Below are 15,021 nucleotides of genomic sequence, written 5' to 3'. Positions count from 1 at the left end.
TTCTCTGGTACCACGCCAAAACTCAACCGACGGGTAATTTCTCGAAAGTTCGTTAAGACCTGGAACCTGAATCGATACCAATGATCTTTTTGTGCTCAATTACACGAAAATCTGTTCATCTATCTTACACTCTGAGTGGATCACCCAAGCACGATTTCGTAAAATAATGGACCGGTCATTTGGAAGCTATCGTTGTGCCGCGCTATGGACGGCTTCTGACACGTGTCAATGCACCATATAAAAAATTGCTTTCTTAAAGTCACTGCAATCTCATCAGAAAAGTCTTTAAGTACCAAAAAGCGATCAAGCTCATGGTGGTGGATTTCCAAAATTCTCATTTCCTCTCGAAAGCTGAAATTGTATCCTTGGCCATACGTTTTTCTTGACGTGATGGGTTTGCTTTATCTACTTTCAAGAGAAGGGTATTGGGTGTTTCTAGATATCTAAAAACCGAATAAGCAGAGTTGGTCGCTTTTCTCCCAAGTGAAAATGGTGGTTCATGGAAAAATGGCTCGTTGAGTGGGCACCTCAAACACCGCTCCGGGCGCCACCCTCCAGATGCCTCCTGTCTCGGAAGAGAGCGGAGCTGCTTTGTACCAGCTTCCCAGCTCGTCACACAGACTATGGAACATGCGGGCGCTGAGGGCACCCCGAATAAAGCTGATAACTTTTACTGCTTCGTCGAGGACGTCCTCAAGTCCAACGGCCCTTTATTTGTGCTGCCAGTGCACGGAGGTGGGGAGGACAGGGGTGACCAGTCCCGCTGGGTGTCACCGCCTTGATTCCCGTTAAGCCACCGCCATCGCTTCTGCGACATCAGTGCCAACGTCGGCATAGCGAGAAGGGCAAGCGACGTGTCGGCATTGATTCGTTAGTTAATGACAGTGGTTTTGATGTCACGACCCTGCTTGGTGTCGAGGACCTCTAGGGTCCATGAACCATACTTGAAGGCCTGCGGCTTTAACCTGCTGGTCACTCTGAATAGTCTCTTTGCTCAAAGCATGCTGTTTCTTTTCAAAGAGGTAGAAAAATCCCCCGGCGGCCATCCCTTCCCCCACATGCCACTGCCTCCCTCTGCCTCCCGCGCCGACTGGAACAATACCTGCTTGCAGGCATAGCTGCAGTGTTCACACCGGAACTTTTTCTCGTTTTTATGAGTTTTCTGGTGCTGGATGAGGGCGTAGCGTTCATGGAAGACGGTAGAACAGAAGCGGCACGTCACCCCTGTTGCTCTGTAAGTGTGCAGGTTGCGCAAATGGACACCTAAAATGGTTGCGGAGCGTTATATGTACGTGTATGGGAAGAGTGTTGCCTTTTGCTAGGCTGACCTCCCCTGCCCCCCGGACTGGGGTTCCCATATCAGCACTCCTAGCATTCGGGGCTGGCCCATCCCTTCCTGCTGGGCCTTCCTGTGCATGCAGGACGGTGAGCATCCTCCCTGGCCCGTCCCCACTAGATGCCAGTAGCATCCTACTTCCTGAGTGGCGACAGCCAAGATGCTATGAAGCTGCACTTGTGCCACCCAGCCACCAGATGGCAGCACAGGACCTCCGGAAGAAACCTCTTCCAGGCTGCCTGCCCGGAATCGGGCTGGCTTAGGGCCCAGGGCACCGCAGCCCTCCCTGCACAAGGAAGTCCCTGGACCCCCTCCGCCCCGCCCCCCTGCCGCACACTCACGCAGGTCGCTCTTCCTTGCAATGACCGTGGCACAATGCGGACACTGGTACTTGGGGACGTTCTCGCTGTGCTTCTGCAGGATGTGTATTTTCATGGTGCCGCTCTGGGTGAAGCGTGCGTGGCAGACGTGGCACTCGTAAGGCTTCTCACCTGTGGCATGGGAACAGAGGTGGCCCTCTGCAGGGTGGCTTTGCCCCGCAGGCCTCGGCCTTCACTAAAGGGCGCCCGGGGCCGAAAGCCCGTCCTTTGCTCCCTGAGCCCCATCTTCTCACATGTTTGCCCCCAATTAGTAGAAAAACCCTCCATCGAGCCCAGACAGCGTTCCATCCAGTACCGCTGCGTGAACAGCGGCCCGATGGGTGACTCTCCTAACATCTGGTGGCTACTCCTCCTTTCAACAGATTACCGAGTCCCCACCCTCGGTCTGAAGAGCCGAGAAGTACACGTAAACACACTCTCTACACAACTATCAGGCAACCGCACTATGAGACCAGCACACTGCATCGTGCGTGCCGCCTTCACGTCGGAGGGAGAATTAAGGAGTCGACTTTTAAATCCTGAAACGCCGATGGAAGCCAATACGCGATGGCGTCTCCCCCATCACAGTGGGGTGACAGCCCGGCGTCCATGGGGGCCCCCCGGACGCGGAACGAACACGAGGGTCCAGGATGAGAGCCCCCATGCTGGGAAGGCACGAGGCAGTCGCTCCCACTCGGCAACGTCAAGTCTGCCTCCGAGGAGCCATTTTCGCAAGGTCGCTTTTGAAAACGAGGCCGCGCTCTACGGCCTCGGCCTGCGGCACCTGGAGCTGTTACCTGAGTGCGTCCTCATGTGCCGCTTCAGTTTGTAGGTGTCCTTGCTGGCGTAGCTGCAGAGCCGGCACTGAAAGGGACGCTCGCCCGTGTGCGACCGAATGTGGCGCTTCAGCTTACTGGCCTAGCAAACGGAGGGCAGGTTAGGGTCGCAAGAGACACCTGGACTTACCCGCACGGCAAAGAGATGCTTAAACTAGTCCGATTTTCACATGAGAACGTATCTCGCACATCGAACAACACGAAAAAGCCGTTTCTTTTCGTTTTCTGTCGCGGACGGTGTTTTTCGCGTGGTGTGAGCGCGTTAAGATCCTTCGAGAATATTCAGCAGCCGTTTCAAGACACTCTCATATTCAACTTCCCTTTACGCAGAGAAAATTGAAATCTAGCTGCTCAGTGCCACGCTTGACTTTATTTTCATTTCTAAGGCGACTTACTCTCAATAGCGGTGAAGTTCAGGCCATGCCGCAGAAGCAGCGGCCAGAACGTTTTGAGGTTTTTGCATAAATAAAGTGAGAACCTTAAAACAGTAGCTATTTACTGGACCGACACCCGACCAAGGCATTTCTCAGTTCCAAGTTCTCTAGCCCTAAGTGACACACGGCAGAGGAAGGCCTTTTTTGCTATGAAAGATAGGTTCCAGGTGTTTCCAGTTTCTTTATAATAAGTTAACTTTTAACTAGAAGAACAGAAACTCTAATTTAATTACGTATCCCAGGCAATTAGTTTAAAGGGAAACAATTTTTTTTTTTTTTTTTGCCCGGCTGTTTTGTTACATTCCAGAACTTACTGTCCTTATTCTGTGTTCACGTCCTTCAGGCCCTTATCTACCTCTAGCAGAAATGAAAGCAATCAACTATGCTCCGGCGACAGATGCTACAGAGCCTCCAGCAGCCCCGCCTGTGGTCTCAGGAAGGTGACACTCAGTGTCTTCCCCGGTATGTGACAAGCACACAGAAGCCAGAAGAACATCCGAGAACAGAAGAAGACAGAGAATGGAGATCGAGATCCAAATCGAAAACTTTAGATTTTTAGAAGTGGCTGTCTTCAAGTATGTCAGAAAGCAAAACAAAAAGAATCTTTAAAATTGTAGCATGGGGGGGTTGACAAGTGGTGTGACTCACGAGGGAACCTTCTCTGGACGGCTTTGCAAGGGAGGATGAGGGCCGGGTGGGGGGCGGGGGCTCCGAAGCTCTCACAAGCCGGGGTTATCTGCACCACGTTTCCTTGCATTCCTGCTGCTGAGTGTCTACAGAAATGATGTTGGGGTGCAGGGCAGTTAGGCTGCCCTCCCCCCGCAAAGCAGACCAGCACGGCGAGACTTGGGAACTGCAATAAAAGGACTTGGTGGCAGTAGCTGCTGGCCCATACGCCGAGGCCCGTGCACAGGCTGCGTGCAGAGGCTGACCCCGGAGGGCTGGGCGGACCTCGCCCAGTTTGCGCTGAGAACCGGTAGGACGCTGGGCTGAAGGTCCTCAGATGGCTTTGTTCATTGAAGCCTTCGTTTTGTGTGTTTTCAAACTAAAGTCACAACCTTTAACTCAGATGAGAAATCATTTTCAAAAATAGGAATAGCAGAAAAAAAATAATAATTCTTGGAATCGAATTCTGAGCCGGTCCGTGAAACTTTCTCACTTATGGGACGTGATTGCATCATTGCTATATTTAAACTTCAGTCATGTGCCTTTTAACTTCATTCCATTTCAGTGTATTATTCTTTCCAACTGGGCTCAAAATCAGGCCCCAGCAAGTGTCCTGATATGGCAGCGGAGTCCTCAAAACTTAATTGTAGGAAACCGTCAGCGAACACCAACTGTAGTGTTAGTGACATGTCGTGACATTCACACAGCCACTCACCCTGCTAGAAGGTATAAAAAAACCCATCCGGGTGAAATGACCAGACACATAACTGAAGTCTGAAAAAGGTCGTTTCTCTGCAGTAAGAGTGGAAATGGCTGTGTTTAAATCTTCGAGCAAGTTGCTTTGTCTCTGAGCAAAGGCCCTTGAAGTAAGCTCAAAAATTTCAGCAAAAATTCAGATTTTGGAGCTGTGTTCTACACTAGAGCAAATACAGTTTGATTCTGTGGAACTGAGTACCACATAAAATGCTAGGTAGAACTTTGAACTTAATTTGAGAATTATTTCTCAAGTTCCACATGTAGTTTTTTTATTTGTAATTTCTACACCTTTATATATCGCTTTCCCTAGCTGGTAATCAGGGGGGGGAAAAAAAAGGAATCCAATTTTCTATCTTCAATTTGAAAAACAGAATGGGGACTATTTCCCGCATGGATTATGTGTGAATAATATCTTTAATAAACCCTTTTTTGTAAGAGGTTCTACAGTTAGGCTTATTTAACATAACTTTTTTACAGCAACTGCTTAATAAGACGCCAGGAAGCTTTACGTGTGAGAGTGAACTTACTTCGACGCTAGCATACTTGCACATGGAACACTTAAACGGTTTCTCGTGAGTGTGTTTGTAACGTCTGTGTCGGACCAGTTCTCCACTGGTGACAAACGCCATGTCGCAGTCACCACACTTGTAGGGCCTGGTTCCTGTAAAAATCACATAACGTGTCCTTTTAAGATTTAACCACACGTTTTCCGGGGAATTTGTAACTTGTAAATTACGCGCGGTCTCGAAACGCTTTAAAAATGAAGAAGTGGCTCTTAAAACCATCAAACTTCCCCCCTCCCGCCCCAGAGAGAGATGACAAGACCGGCTGTTGCGTTCAATGTTTTTAACGGAAATCGAAGAAAACGAGACAAATCCGACGTCTACGACCATAACGTCGAAAGAGCCGGATTCGCGCTCTCGAAGCCCCGATGCCCGGCTCGCGGCCTCCTCGTGGCGTCACCTGTGTGGGTGTTGACGTGGTTCCGCAGGAGCGTCACAGTGCGGAAGGCCTTCAGGCACAGGTGACACATGTGGGGCTTCTCGCTGGTGTGCGTTTTCACGTGACGATTTAAACTCGAAATCCTGGAAGAGGCGAACGCGCAGAAATCACACTGGAAGGTTCGTTTTCCTCCTGCAGGAACGAGGCACAGAGTTCACACAGTCGTAAACATCGTTCTTTAGAGGTTTAAAATCCATTTGGGGGGTGATGGAGGTATTCTAGGATTAGGTAGTGGGGGATATATTTAAAAAAATAAAACATAAAAATGAACTAGGAATCGGGAATTTGGGGCATCCCATCTCTTGTTTTAAATAGATAAATAGAGAAACTACTTTATAGCAACGACCTACTGTAGCCGGAGGCAATAACCCTAAGCGAATGACTCTGACCACGTGTAGGAAGGAAAGGGGGTGGCAGTGTGACTTTCCAAACTGAGTCACTTCCTGGCCCTCGTCACAGGTTGCTGGAGGAGGAAACAGAGCCAAGCGGTCGCCAGATAGGACTTTCTAAAAATGAGCTAGAAATTGAGATTTTGGGGGGGGGGGTGAACTCTTTCGATTGAAAACAAATGAAAACCTAAATTTTTTTCAAAAGCCAAGCAAATAATTTCGAGGGTCGAATTCATCTTCAGAGCTGCCAAGATTTGACCTGTTTTAACATGGCTTCCAGTGTCCTTCCTACTCCAGCCTGACCTCCCTCTTTGACCACCCACCTATGTGGCTCCCCCAACACTGTGGGACTGTCCACTGTCATTACGAAGCTGTACCCGCAGGCCACTTCCTGCTTCCTAGAGCCGTGATCCCCACTCTTAATGGCTTCTGAGCCCTATTTTCTGATCTCACTTAGACTCGCCCTTCCGCAGAACGCGTCTCTGCTGACCTTCCGGACGCCGATGCTCCTGGCCCTGTATAGCATTTGCTCTTGTCCCCATCCCTGCCCCCCCCACCCCCAACGGGGCTGCTGCAAGCCGGGAGCAGGTCAGGACCTTCTATTTACGTTTACAGCGCTTTGCAGGAGTGTTTTCGCTAGGCCTTTAAAACATTCGTGTGCAAAACACAGCTCTCTTTTGGACTTGACTTACAACCCAGAACATTAATTTAAAATTTCTCCCATTTCCTGATATTTTGAAAGCAATTAGAAGTCAACCGCTGAAAACATCAACGACGGTCCCCTTGCCGGTTCGTGCCGGCTCTGTCACCCAGAACGGGCTGGCCTACCCTGGGTCTCTTTTCCGTTTTCCGCAGGGCGGTTTTCTTCAGCACGTGGCTGACTGGATGCAAGTTGATCTTCGGGTTCTGCGATGTTTAAGTTTGAGATCGTCAGGACAATTTCATTTCTTCCTTCGTCTCCGGGCCTGGCTTCCAGAAAGAAGATTTGCTTTTGTGTGTTTTCCTCGACTCCTCCTCCTGCCGGTGGCTGGGCCTCCTCCTGACCTGTCTCAAACTGATAAACAAAAATAAGCATTCAAGCACATTACAAGACGATTCAACTCTTTGCCTTGATGAAACCGAAAAATACGTAAAGGGAAATAAAATCAGAGTAGCACAGATCAGCCATTGCAATGAAACGCTTAAGCCGTAATTATTAAGCCATCGAGGGTTTTGGTGAAAAATACTATTTAAAAAACAAAACAAAACAAAACACAATGCACCTTGTAGTATTCTAATTAGTGTAACTTTTAAACTCTTAAAGAAGAACGCAAGGTCCCCCAGGGTTTTCCTGGGAATTATTTTGTCTGTGTTTAATTTTAAACTGCCCGTATAGACACAATACTGCATAAGGGATCCGTTTTTTAAAACTCTCTGTACCTTTATCAGCCTGGTGCTTTCATCCGGGCTCGCCAGCAATGCACTGTCTCCACTGGCCATGGCCACGGCCACGTTCTCCTCCAGAACCTGAAACTGCATCATTTCCATCTCCTGCAGCGAGTACAGCTCCTCCGGTATATCGATGGCCACGTACGGGTGCAGGCTCTGCTGGGACCCGTCCTCCACCCACAGCAGCGACTCCAGCCCTCCGCCCGGCGGCACCAGCACCTGCAGCCCCCCTTCCTGGAGCTGCGGCGTCAGCCAGCCCATGTCCTGCAGCTCCCCGTCCTCCGACATGAGGCTCACGGCTTGCAGGGTCAGGATCTGCTTCTCGCTCTCCTCCGCGGTGGCCAGCATCAGAGCTGCCTCTCCCTCGGGGACCTGGGTCTGGAGAGCCCCCTGGGGGAGCTCGGCCTCCGCCTCCCCAGGGCTCGAGGGCCCCTTCTCTCTGCACACCCCATGCTCTCCCTCCACCCTTTCCTCCTCCGGGGCTTTTCCCGGCATCAGCTCCAGTTCTTTGATTTTGGTGAACTGCTCCAAAGGGTCGCAGGCCTCGGTCCCTGCCATTCTGGCTTGGCCTGTTTGGGAAAGAAGCAAGCAGTCTTGGTGGGGCACAGTGGGGTGTGGGTCCCGTAGGTTTTGGGGCTGATCAAGGCCTGAGGAGGTTCTGGCCTCAGGAGGCTTTAGGTCTCATAGTGGTCAGGGCCAAGTTGACTCAGCCTAGGCCTAGGAGGGGCTGAGCCTAAGCAGGATTTAGGCTAAAGCAGGTGGTTGTTCAGAAGATTCTAGAACCAACAGATCTGGGCCCGAGTGGGCTTTCTGCAAATGCACATTGTAGGCCTTGAAAGCCTGGGCATGAGCAGGCTTTCAGCAAATGCACGTCCTAGGTCTAGCTATGTGAGTCCTGTGCAAGCTGTCCACCACCGTATGCACCGTTTGAGCCGTGCAGGCTTTGCCTGGCTCACGAAGACTTGGCCCGCAGGCCTCAAACCCGGCACATGCACGCACCCTTCAGGCTTGGGGCGCCCCCTACTCCCAGCCCCTCCCTGGCCCGGCCCCTCCCGCCCGCCCGCCCACTGCAGGGCAGCTAGCGCTCTGCGGAGTCCAGGCCCGCGGGCCGCCCCTCACCTGGGAGGCGTGGCCTTGGTGCCGGCCCGCCCAGTCCGGGTGGGCTCGGTCTCTAGCCGCGTGCAGCAGGCCACTGCCCGCTGGCGGCCGCCAGGGCACGAAGATCAAGAATGGCTGTGCGCAGGCGCAGGGTGGAAAAAAGGGGGGGGTGCAAGAGGCGGAGCCGGGGGTGGGGGGAGGGGTGACAGACGACGGGGGCGATATAGGGGGCCTGCAGGGGTGCCGAGGCCTGGAGTGGGGGATGGGTGAAGAGGGGAAAAAGAGGGGGACCCGCAGGGGCTGCTGAGAGTCCCGCGGGGGATGAAGAGGAGAAATAGAGGGGAGCCTGCAGGGGGCGCCGAGAGACCGGGGGGGCGGGGGATGAAGAGGAGGCACGGGGGGAGCCTGCAGGGGGCGCCGGAGACCGGGGGGCGGGGGATGAAGAGGAGGCACGGGGGAGCCTGCAGGGGGCGCCGAGAGACCGGGGGGCAGGATGAATGAAGACGGAAGCGGAAGGATAAGGAGGAGACTTGGGATGGGAAGATGAAGTTTGCAAATATGGGGCGGGGTGGATGGATGGGCAGGTGGGTGGACAGGTGGGTGACAGCGGAACGGGGAGGAGGGAACCTGGAGGCTCCAGAAACCTGAGCATGAGATGGATGGGAGGGAGGGGCGAATATGGTGGGCGTGCTAGAGAACGGGAGGGACCCCAAGATTTAGGTGGGGGGGGGATGGAAGTCAATGGAATAAAAGAAGTTGAGGGGTGGGAAGGGCGCGGCGTGGAGGAGGCGGGGGCGGGCGATGTCCCGGGCCGGGCGGGCGGCAGAGAGCGGGGAAGGCCCCGCACAGAGGGCGGGAGGGGCTTGACGCCCCGTCTGCTCTAAGCGGCCCCAGCTCTTCAGCCTGTAGAAAGTTCTTCCCAAAACATCTCCGGGGCAGGTGGGAGGGCGAGGGGCGCTGAAGTGAGGGAGAAACCGGTCAGGGGAGGGTGCGCGGGGGAAACACGCTGCGCAGAGCGCCGGCTGCAGAGGGGTCGCCGTCCTGCCGCGCGGATCTCGCCTCCACGAATTCTTTTTAATGGAGATGAACAATCCCGATGGTCTCCAGAAGAAGTTTGGTTCATTTCCCCAACTGGGTGCAAAATAAACGCAAATGTGAAGCCAAGGAAGAGTTAACATCATTTGCAGCGCATAGATTTTTTTTTTTTAAGGCATGGCATACACGCCATTCTAGAAACCCGTTCTATGTTGTTTTCCCTTTTTAATTTGTTTTCAAGATTTTAATAAAATTTTAATAGAGTTTTCTTATTTGCCGATTGTGAATAAATATATTTGGGTGTTGGGGGGAGAGGAGAGAGAAAAAAACAACCCGAACGCAACGCAAAGGGAAAAGCAAGGCTTGAGGACGAGGTCGGGACGGGCCTCAGAAACGCGGGGAAACGGCTTTCCTTCCGCCGCCTTCATTTGAGCACATCGACAAATCATTTTCCTCCCACACGCAGTGAGACAATACTCAACGTCCGTGAAAGGGCTCTGTCTGCCTCCATTCATTCTCCTCGGCCCCTTCTTGTGGCTGTTCGAATCTTACTTCGCGTTCTTGTGCACAATACGGACTCAAATATATCTTTTTCACTTCTGATAGTACAAAGGATAGAACTAAATTTACTTTTAAAAGAAGCCCACGCGCCAGCAGTAACGAGTTTGCTGGTTAGAGGGTTAGCTCGCTGGTCTTGACATCATGTCTGAGTTTCGATTACAGTGTGTGTACTAGACGGAGAAGATAAATATTTGAAGGTCACTGAAGCTATTACGACACTGGAAACAGTGTCGTAATAGCTTCAGTGACCTTCGAATATTTGTGTCGTAATAGCTTCTTTTAAATCATTTAAACAGTGTCGTAATAGCTTCTTTTAAATCATTTAAATGAGTTTCTCTGCGTGAACAAAATGCCCACGTAGCCCCTTCGTGGATCATTTTACGTTCTTGCTCTAACACCTAGGCGGTTAGAAAGTTCTGCCGGTATTTCTATTATAAATTCGTGTTTAGAAATTTCAGCTACCAATTAAAAACATGTTTTCGAAAGGAGCTATATGGCCAGTGGGAAGAGGGACGTGGAAAGGGGAAACCGAGGTAGACCCGGAGGGGACACCGAAGGGAGAGAAGGGAAGGGGAGGGACAAGCAGGAGGAAAGGCACCTGGCAGGGGAGAGAAGGATGATGTGGATGAAGGGTCTGGAAGGAAATACGGCCGGGAAGACAAAGCAGTTTCCTAAACACCTGGGCGAACAAACTGTCCACGATGAAGGTAAAGGCCCAGGACGGAGAGGGCCCTCGACGCCTCTCCGCTGCCCTTGACCGTTCTTTTTGGCAGGCTCCCTCGCATACAGGGAGGGTGGGTTTGATTTTTACGTCCTGCAGGCGCACATGGCACATGAATAAATGTCACGGTGGTTTTTCCTTCTTTCTGCACAGTGATATCTGCTGCACAGTTGAATGACATCTCTGACCTCTTCATATTAAGAAACCTTTTGAGAATGTTTTACTTTCTTCGACAGTTATTCATTCGTGCCGTGGGTATTTATAATGAACTTGGATATCTTCATTGTTGGGAAATGGGGGGTGCTCAGAGAGCCTTTCTGAAAGGTGATCTGGTACCCCAAATTTCCAGCTTTGACACGGGATGTGCCCTCTCCCAGGATGGACCATGGGCTTGAAAAAAACAGACGTTAACACGTGATCAGGTGTCCAGTCCGAGGAAGATGCGCTGGTGCCGCCCCATCTGCGTGCGCTGCCATGATCATTCCAGCCTAAGGAAAAGGGCCGGAAAGTTATTTCCTACCTTGGGGATTATTAGAATCAAAGCGTAGACACCGAGTTCTTCTTCTGCATGGTAGGTTGTTTCTGTATTTATTTCTATTATTCTGAAGCCTGACTAGCAACTGGTACATGAACTATTATTTAGTATAGTTTTATGCGATGACTTTGGCTCCTATAGGTGTCGCAAAGACAGCTCATGTCTCCCAAAGAACACAAGCAGCCCGGTTCGCTGCCTAAAATGTTATTGCTGTGACTCCGATTCCGACCAGTGGGTGGCGAAGGAGAGTCCGTTTCTAACACATCGGTTAGCCTCCTGGGCAGACCGTGTTGGGTCATTACACTTTGAACTTTGGCATAAACACAGAGAAAATGTACTTTCATTGAATGAGCAATTCAGCATTGCTTATGGGCTTGGCCACAGGGGTGGGGAGGTTGGGGACAAATGAGGCACAAGCGAGAATTTTAAAAACTCCTTGGAAAGTTAATGAGAGGAGATGAGGCGGAGCGTACGCCTGGGGGTTGGACTGCTGTGTAAAAGTGAACGAGATGTTCCAGAACTCTCCAGAATCTTATCACTATAACCTCTCCCTTGGGCTGTTTATATATGAAGAAGCATTGGGTACATAAAGAGATAAACACACAACAACAGCTTATTGCATTTAGTCTGATTAAATGGAGTCTGGAAACAAGCCTCTTGGGGCAAAAATCTGGAAATGTGTGCTCCAGCGCATTAATAGTAGTTAATTTGGGGGCCGGGGTGCCGAAGGGGACAATGTGGAGGGACCTCTGCATAGTTTCTTTAAATGGGACCCATGACTAGTGCAAAAGAAAAGGTCGTCTCCTTTTTTGTTGCTGGAAAAACAATCTTAGAGGATCAAAAATCTAAAAAATTCTAAACGCCTGTGGACTGTGCTCTCTTTGCCTCTGCATCTGAAGGTCTAGCTGCCGTTCCGCTCCGGGAGGCATCACGGCAGCGAAGGCCACACGCAGCTTCTGCGCTGTGTGGCCTTCGACAGGCCACTCACCCTCCCTGAGTCTCCATGTCCTCATCTGTAACTTGGCCTAATAATAATCCCTCTTACTCTTATTCCTGTGAAGCATAAACAAAATATTTTATGTCAAATGCTTAGAAATAACTCAGTGATTGGGGTATAGCAGGTGGAAAATAAATGATGGCTATTTTGTTATTATTTTCACTCATTCGTGCAACAGTTGCGGTTTATAATAAAATTATTTAATGTCGTTGGCATTCTGCAAGTATTGTGAACTTCACTTTTTAGCTTTCTCTTGCGAGCTCTAAAATTAAATCTTCCTTTTAAAAAAGTGACGTCCCCAAATCTTCTGGCAGAGAACAGATAAAAAGGTATTCTTTTACAGTTTTGTATTTCTCGGTAGGTTTAGCATACCTAATTAGATGCTAATTAGAGGCTGATAATTTTACTCTAAAAACCCTAGGAGGGGCGATGCTCGGTATTGCCCAGGACCGAGGACAGTTCGGGGATGTCCTGTCTTTTGCAGAAGCTGCTCCATTCTTGTGCTAGTGCAGGGCGATGGTAAGTGACCCCACAATGATGCCTTCAGGCTCAGTTCTCAGTGCTCACCCTAATCGACCTTCTGGCGACATTTGGGTCTGTTGGTCACTCACTCCTCTTGTGTACAGTCTACGTCCTGATCCCCGGAACCTGAGAATAGGTCAGGTCACATGACAATAGGGATTTTGCAGGTGTGTGATTAAGGTGAGGATGTTGAGATGGGGAGGTTTTCCTGGATTACCCCGGTGGACCCAAGGTCATCTCAAGGGTGCTTAGAAGAGGGAGGTGGGAGGGTCAGAGTCAGAGGGAGCGAAAGCGTGACAAACAGACCTGGTTAAAGGCACTCCTGGCCGGCCTCGGGCCCCCCGTAGGCTGCAGTGGCTTTTCCAGTCGCCTCTCCTTGTCCATCTGGTGTCGGCACCCTCCAGCCTGGCCACTTCCCTGGGCCTTCTTTTCCCCCGGGGCGTGGAACACGCTCTGATTTTCTCCTGTCACTCTCTCTTAGGTCAGTTTAGTTCTCAGGCCCAGCTGGAGGCCCCAGGAGGGCAGAGGAAAGGTCTTGCCTCCCCACGAAGGGGCTGCTCCCTGCCACCTGAAGCTCTCCCCGTGACCGTTCTTGCCCCGCACGGTAGCGTGGCTGTGCTTCACCTCCTGCAAATCCTTGTGTCACCCTCCCTTCTCTGAGGGCCCCTGACCTCCCTACTTACTCCTGAACCCCCAGCGTCCCCTGTCAGCTTAAAGCCCCTCAGCAGTTAGAAGTTGCTGCCATCTCCTCCCAACGCCGAATGCTCACGTTTGCTAACCACGCATGTAGCTGAAATGCATGCATGCCTCCTCAGGGCAGGGGTCCCTTCTGCGGCCCCTTCTGCTGTTCGTTCCCTCCCCAGTACTAGATCAACGACTGCCATGTGCCAGGCACGCCACAAATACCTGTGGAATGAATAGCGGTGCACCTGCTTCTAAGAGCTGAGCGTTCAAAACAGATGCGTCTCGGGTTCAATTTACCTCTAAGCTTAGTTGTCTATATTCCTTTAACCTAATATGCAGCCAACATCTCTTTAACTCCTCTATGTGTAGGAATTATCAAGGCCTTATGCCGCAATAAAATCATATAAAATAGAACCCCCAAATCGAAGCTGAAACTATGTTCCTAGTTTATCTTTATTGCTGAAACTAACTCCAGGCTTTTATTGAACGTTATTTTTAAAATATATTTTCTACAGAATTAAAACTCAGAATCATTACTGTGGAATGGAGAAGGGACGGTTTTCGGTTGGGACAAGGGTTACTGACAGGGGTTCAGGAGAGATTGCTTTTCCCGTGTCTGCGGGTGCCCGCTGAGATGCTGCTGTGGAAGAACACAGTCTGCTCCTCAATTTTGGGTCCTCAGGGCTACACTTGGGTGGGGGACAACCAAACATTTGTGGAAGGCGGAAAGAAGGAAGGAAGGGAGGGAGGGAGGGAGGGAGGGAGAGGTTTGAAAAGCAGACCAGAAGCCCTGGATGAGTGGGTGGGAAGGGGCTGCTGTGCAGGCCAGACATCCCTCTGAATGGCAGCACCCAAAGGGAGAGAAGGTTGTTTCGAGCAGCTTCTCTCCCTATTTCCCTTGAGAGTAGAACTGTCCTGATTTGGAAAATCACCTTGATCAGTCACCTGCGGGTGGAAGAGAAGACCCCGATCAATATACAGCAAATGAGATAACGAACCCGCGCTGTGTTGGAAATGAAGAACTTGCCTGACGTGTGTGTCATGTGTTTGCTTTTTGCTGTTTGTTTGATTTTGCAGGAGTGGGGTCAGGGAGGACAACAGGACAGGGGCCGAGAGGGGAGTGGGTGAAAGGGATGGCCAAAGGGTACCGAGATACGACTAAATATTGCTGACGGGTACATCTTATCTTATTTCTCTAGAGAAGCCAGGATCTGGGTGTGTTCGTAAATTCTCCTGATATTTCAACAGTGGCGACAAATTAAAAGAAAATTTAAGTCCTCTTGTCAACTAAACACCTGAGAGGAAAAGTTGGCGATGTCGGACCCACCGTGTTGAAATCGAGGGGCGATTCCAGCTTCTTGAGGGACTTCCATGTGCAATTTACACTCTACGTCATTTCGGTTGTGTTCAGGACCCAACGCCCTGCCCCCCGCCCATAGCAATTATTTTTCTGACCACCGTCCACACAGCTCAGCTGGACGGGAGGTGAGCCGCGGTCTGCAGGAAGCTGTGATCACTTTCCTACGGCGATAAAGGTCTCAAACGCGACCCAGCTCGCCCTTATCTCTTGCCCTTGAGTGAAACGACAAGGACATCGTTGCAGCTGAGACGGTTTTCTCATCAGGTTACCGTTCACGGACACACTCATTCGGGACCGGTTTT

At 50.9% G+C, this 15,021-nt stretch overlaps 1 protein-coding gene across 1 annotated transcript in view; it reads right to left on the bottom strand.

Annotated features, from left to right (window-relative positions):
* Nucleotides 1-7,764, bottom strand: part of CTCFL (CCCTC-binding factor like) — a 35,924-nt gene extending 28,160 nt beyond the window's left edge. The window contains exons 1-7 of the mRNA XM_023536614.1: nucleotides 7,198-7,764; nucleotides 6,607-6,832; nucleotides 5,351-5,521; nucleotides 4,915-5,048; nucleotides 2,493-2,613; nucleotides 1,678-1,827; nucleotides 1,103-1,263 (exon numbers count right to left, since the gene is read on the bottom strand). Of these exons, the coding sequence (XP_023392382.1) occupies nucleotides 1,103-1,263; nucleotides 1,678-1,827; nucleotides 2,493-2,613; nucleotides 4,915-5,048; nucleotides 5,351-5,521; nucleotides 6,607-6,832; nucleotides 7,198-7,764 (1,530 nt within the window). The remainder of the gene's footprint in view (nucleotides 1-1,102; nucleotides 1,264-1,677; nucleotides 1,828-2,492; nucleotides 2,614-4,914; nucleotides 5,049-5,350; nucleotides 5,522-6,606; nucleotides 6,833-7,197) is intronic.
* Between the last annotated feature and the right edge of the window lie 7,257 nt (nucleotides 7,765-15,021).

The sequence above is a fragment of the Pteropus vampyrus genome, unplaced genomic scaffold (genome assembly GCF_000151845.1).
Source record: "Pteropus vampyrus isolate Shadow unplaced genomic scaffold, Pvam_2.0 Scaffold162, whole genome shotgun sequence".
NCBI classification, from domain to species: Eukaryota; Metazoa; Chordata; class Mammalia; order Chiroptera; family Pteropodidae; genus Pteropus; species Pteropus vampyrus.
This window is presented reverse-complemented; position numbering and strand designations above follow the sequence as displayed.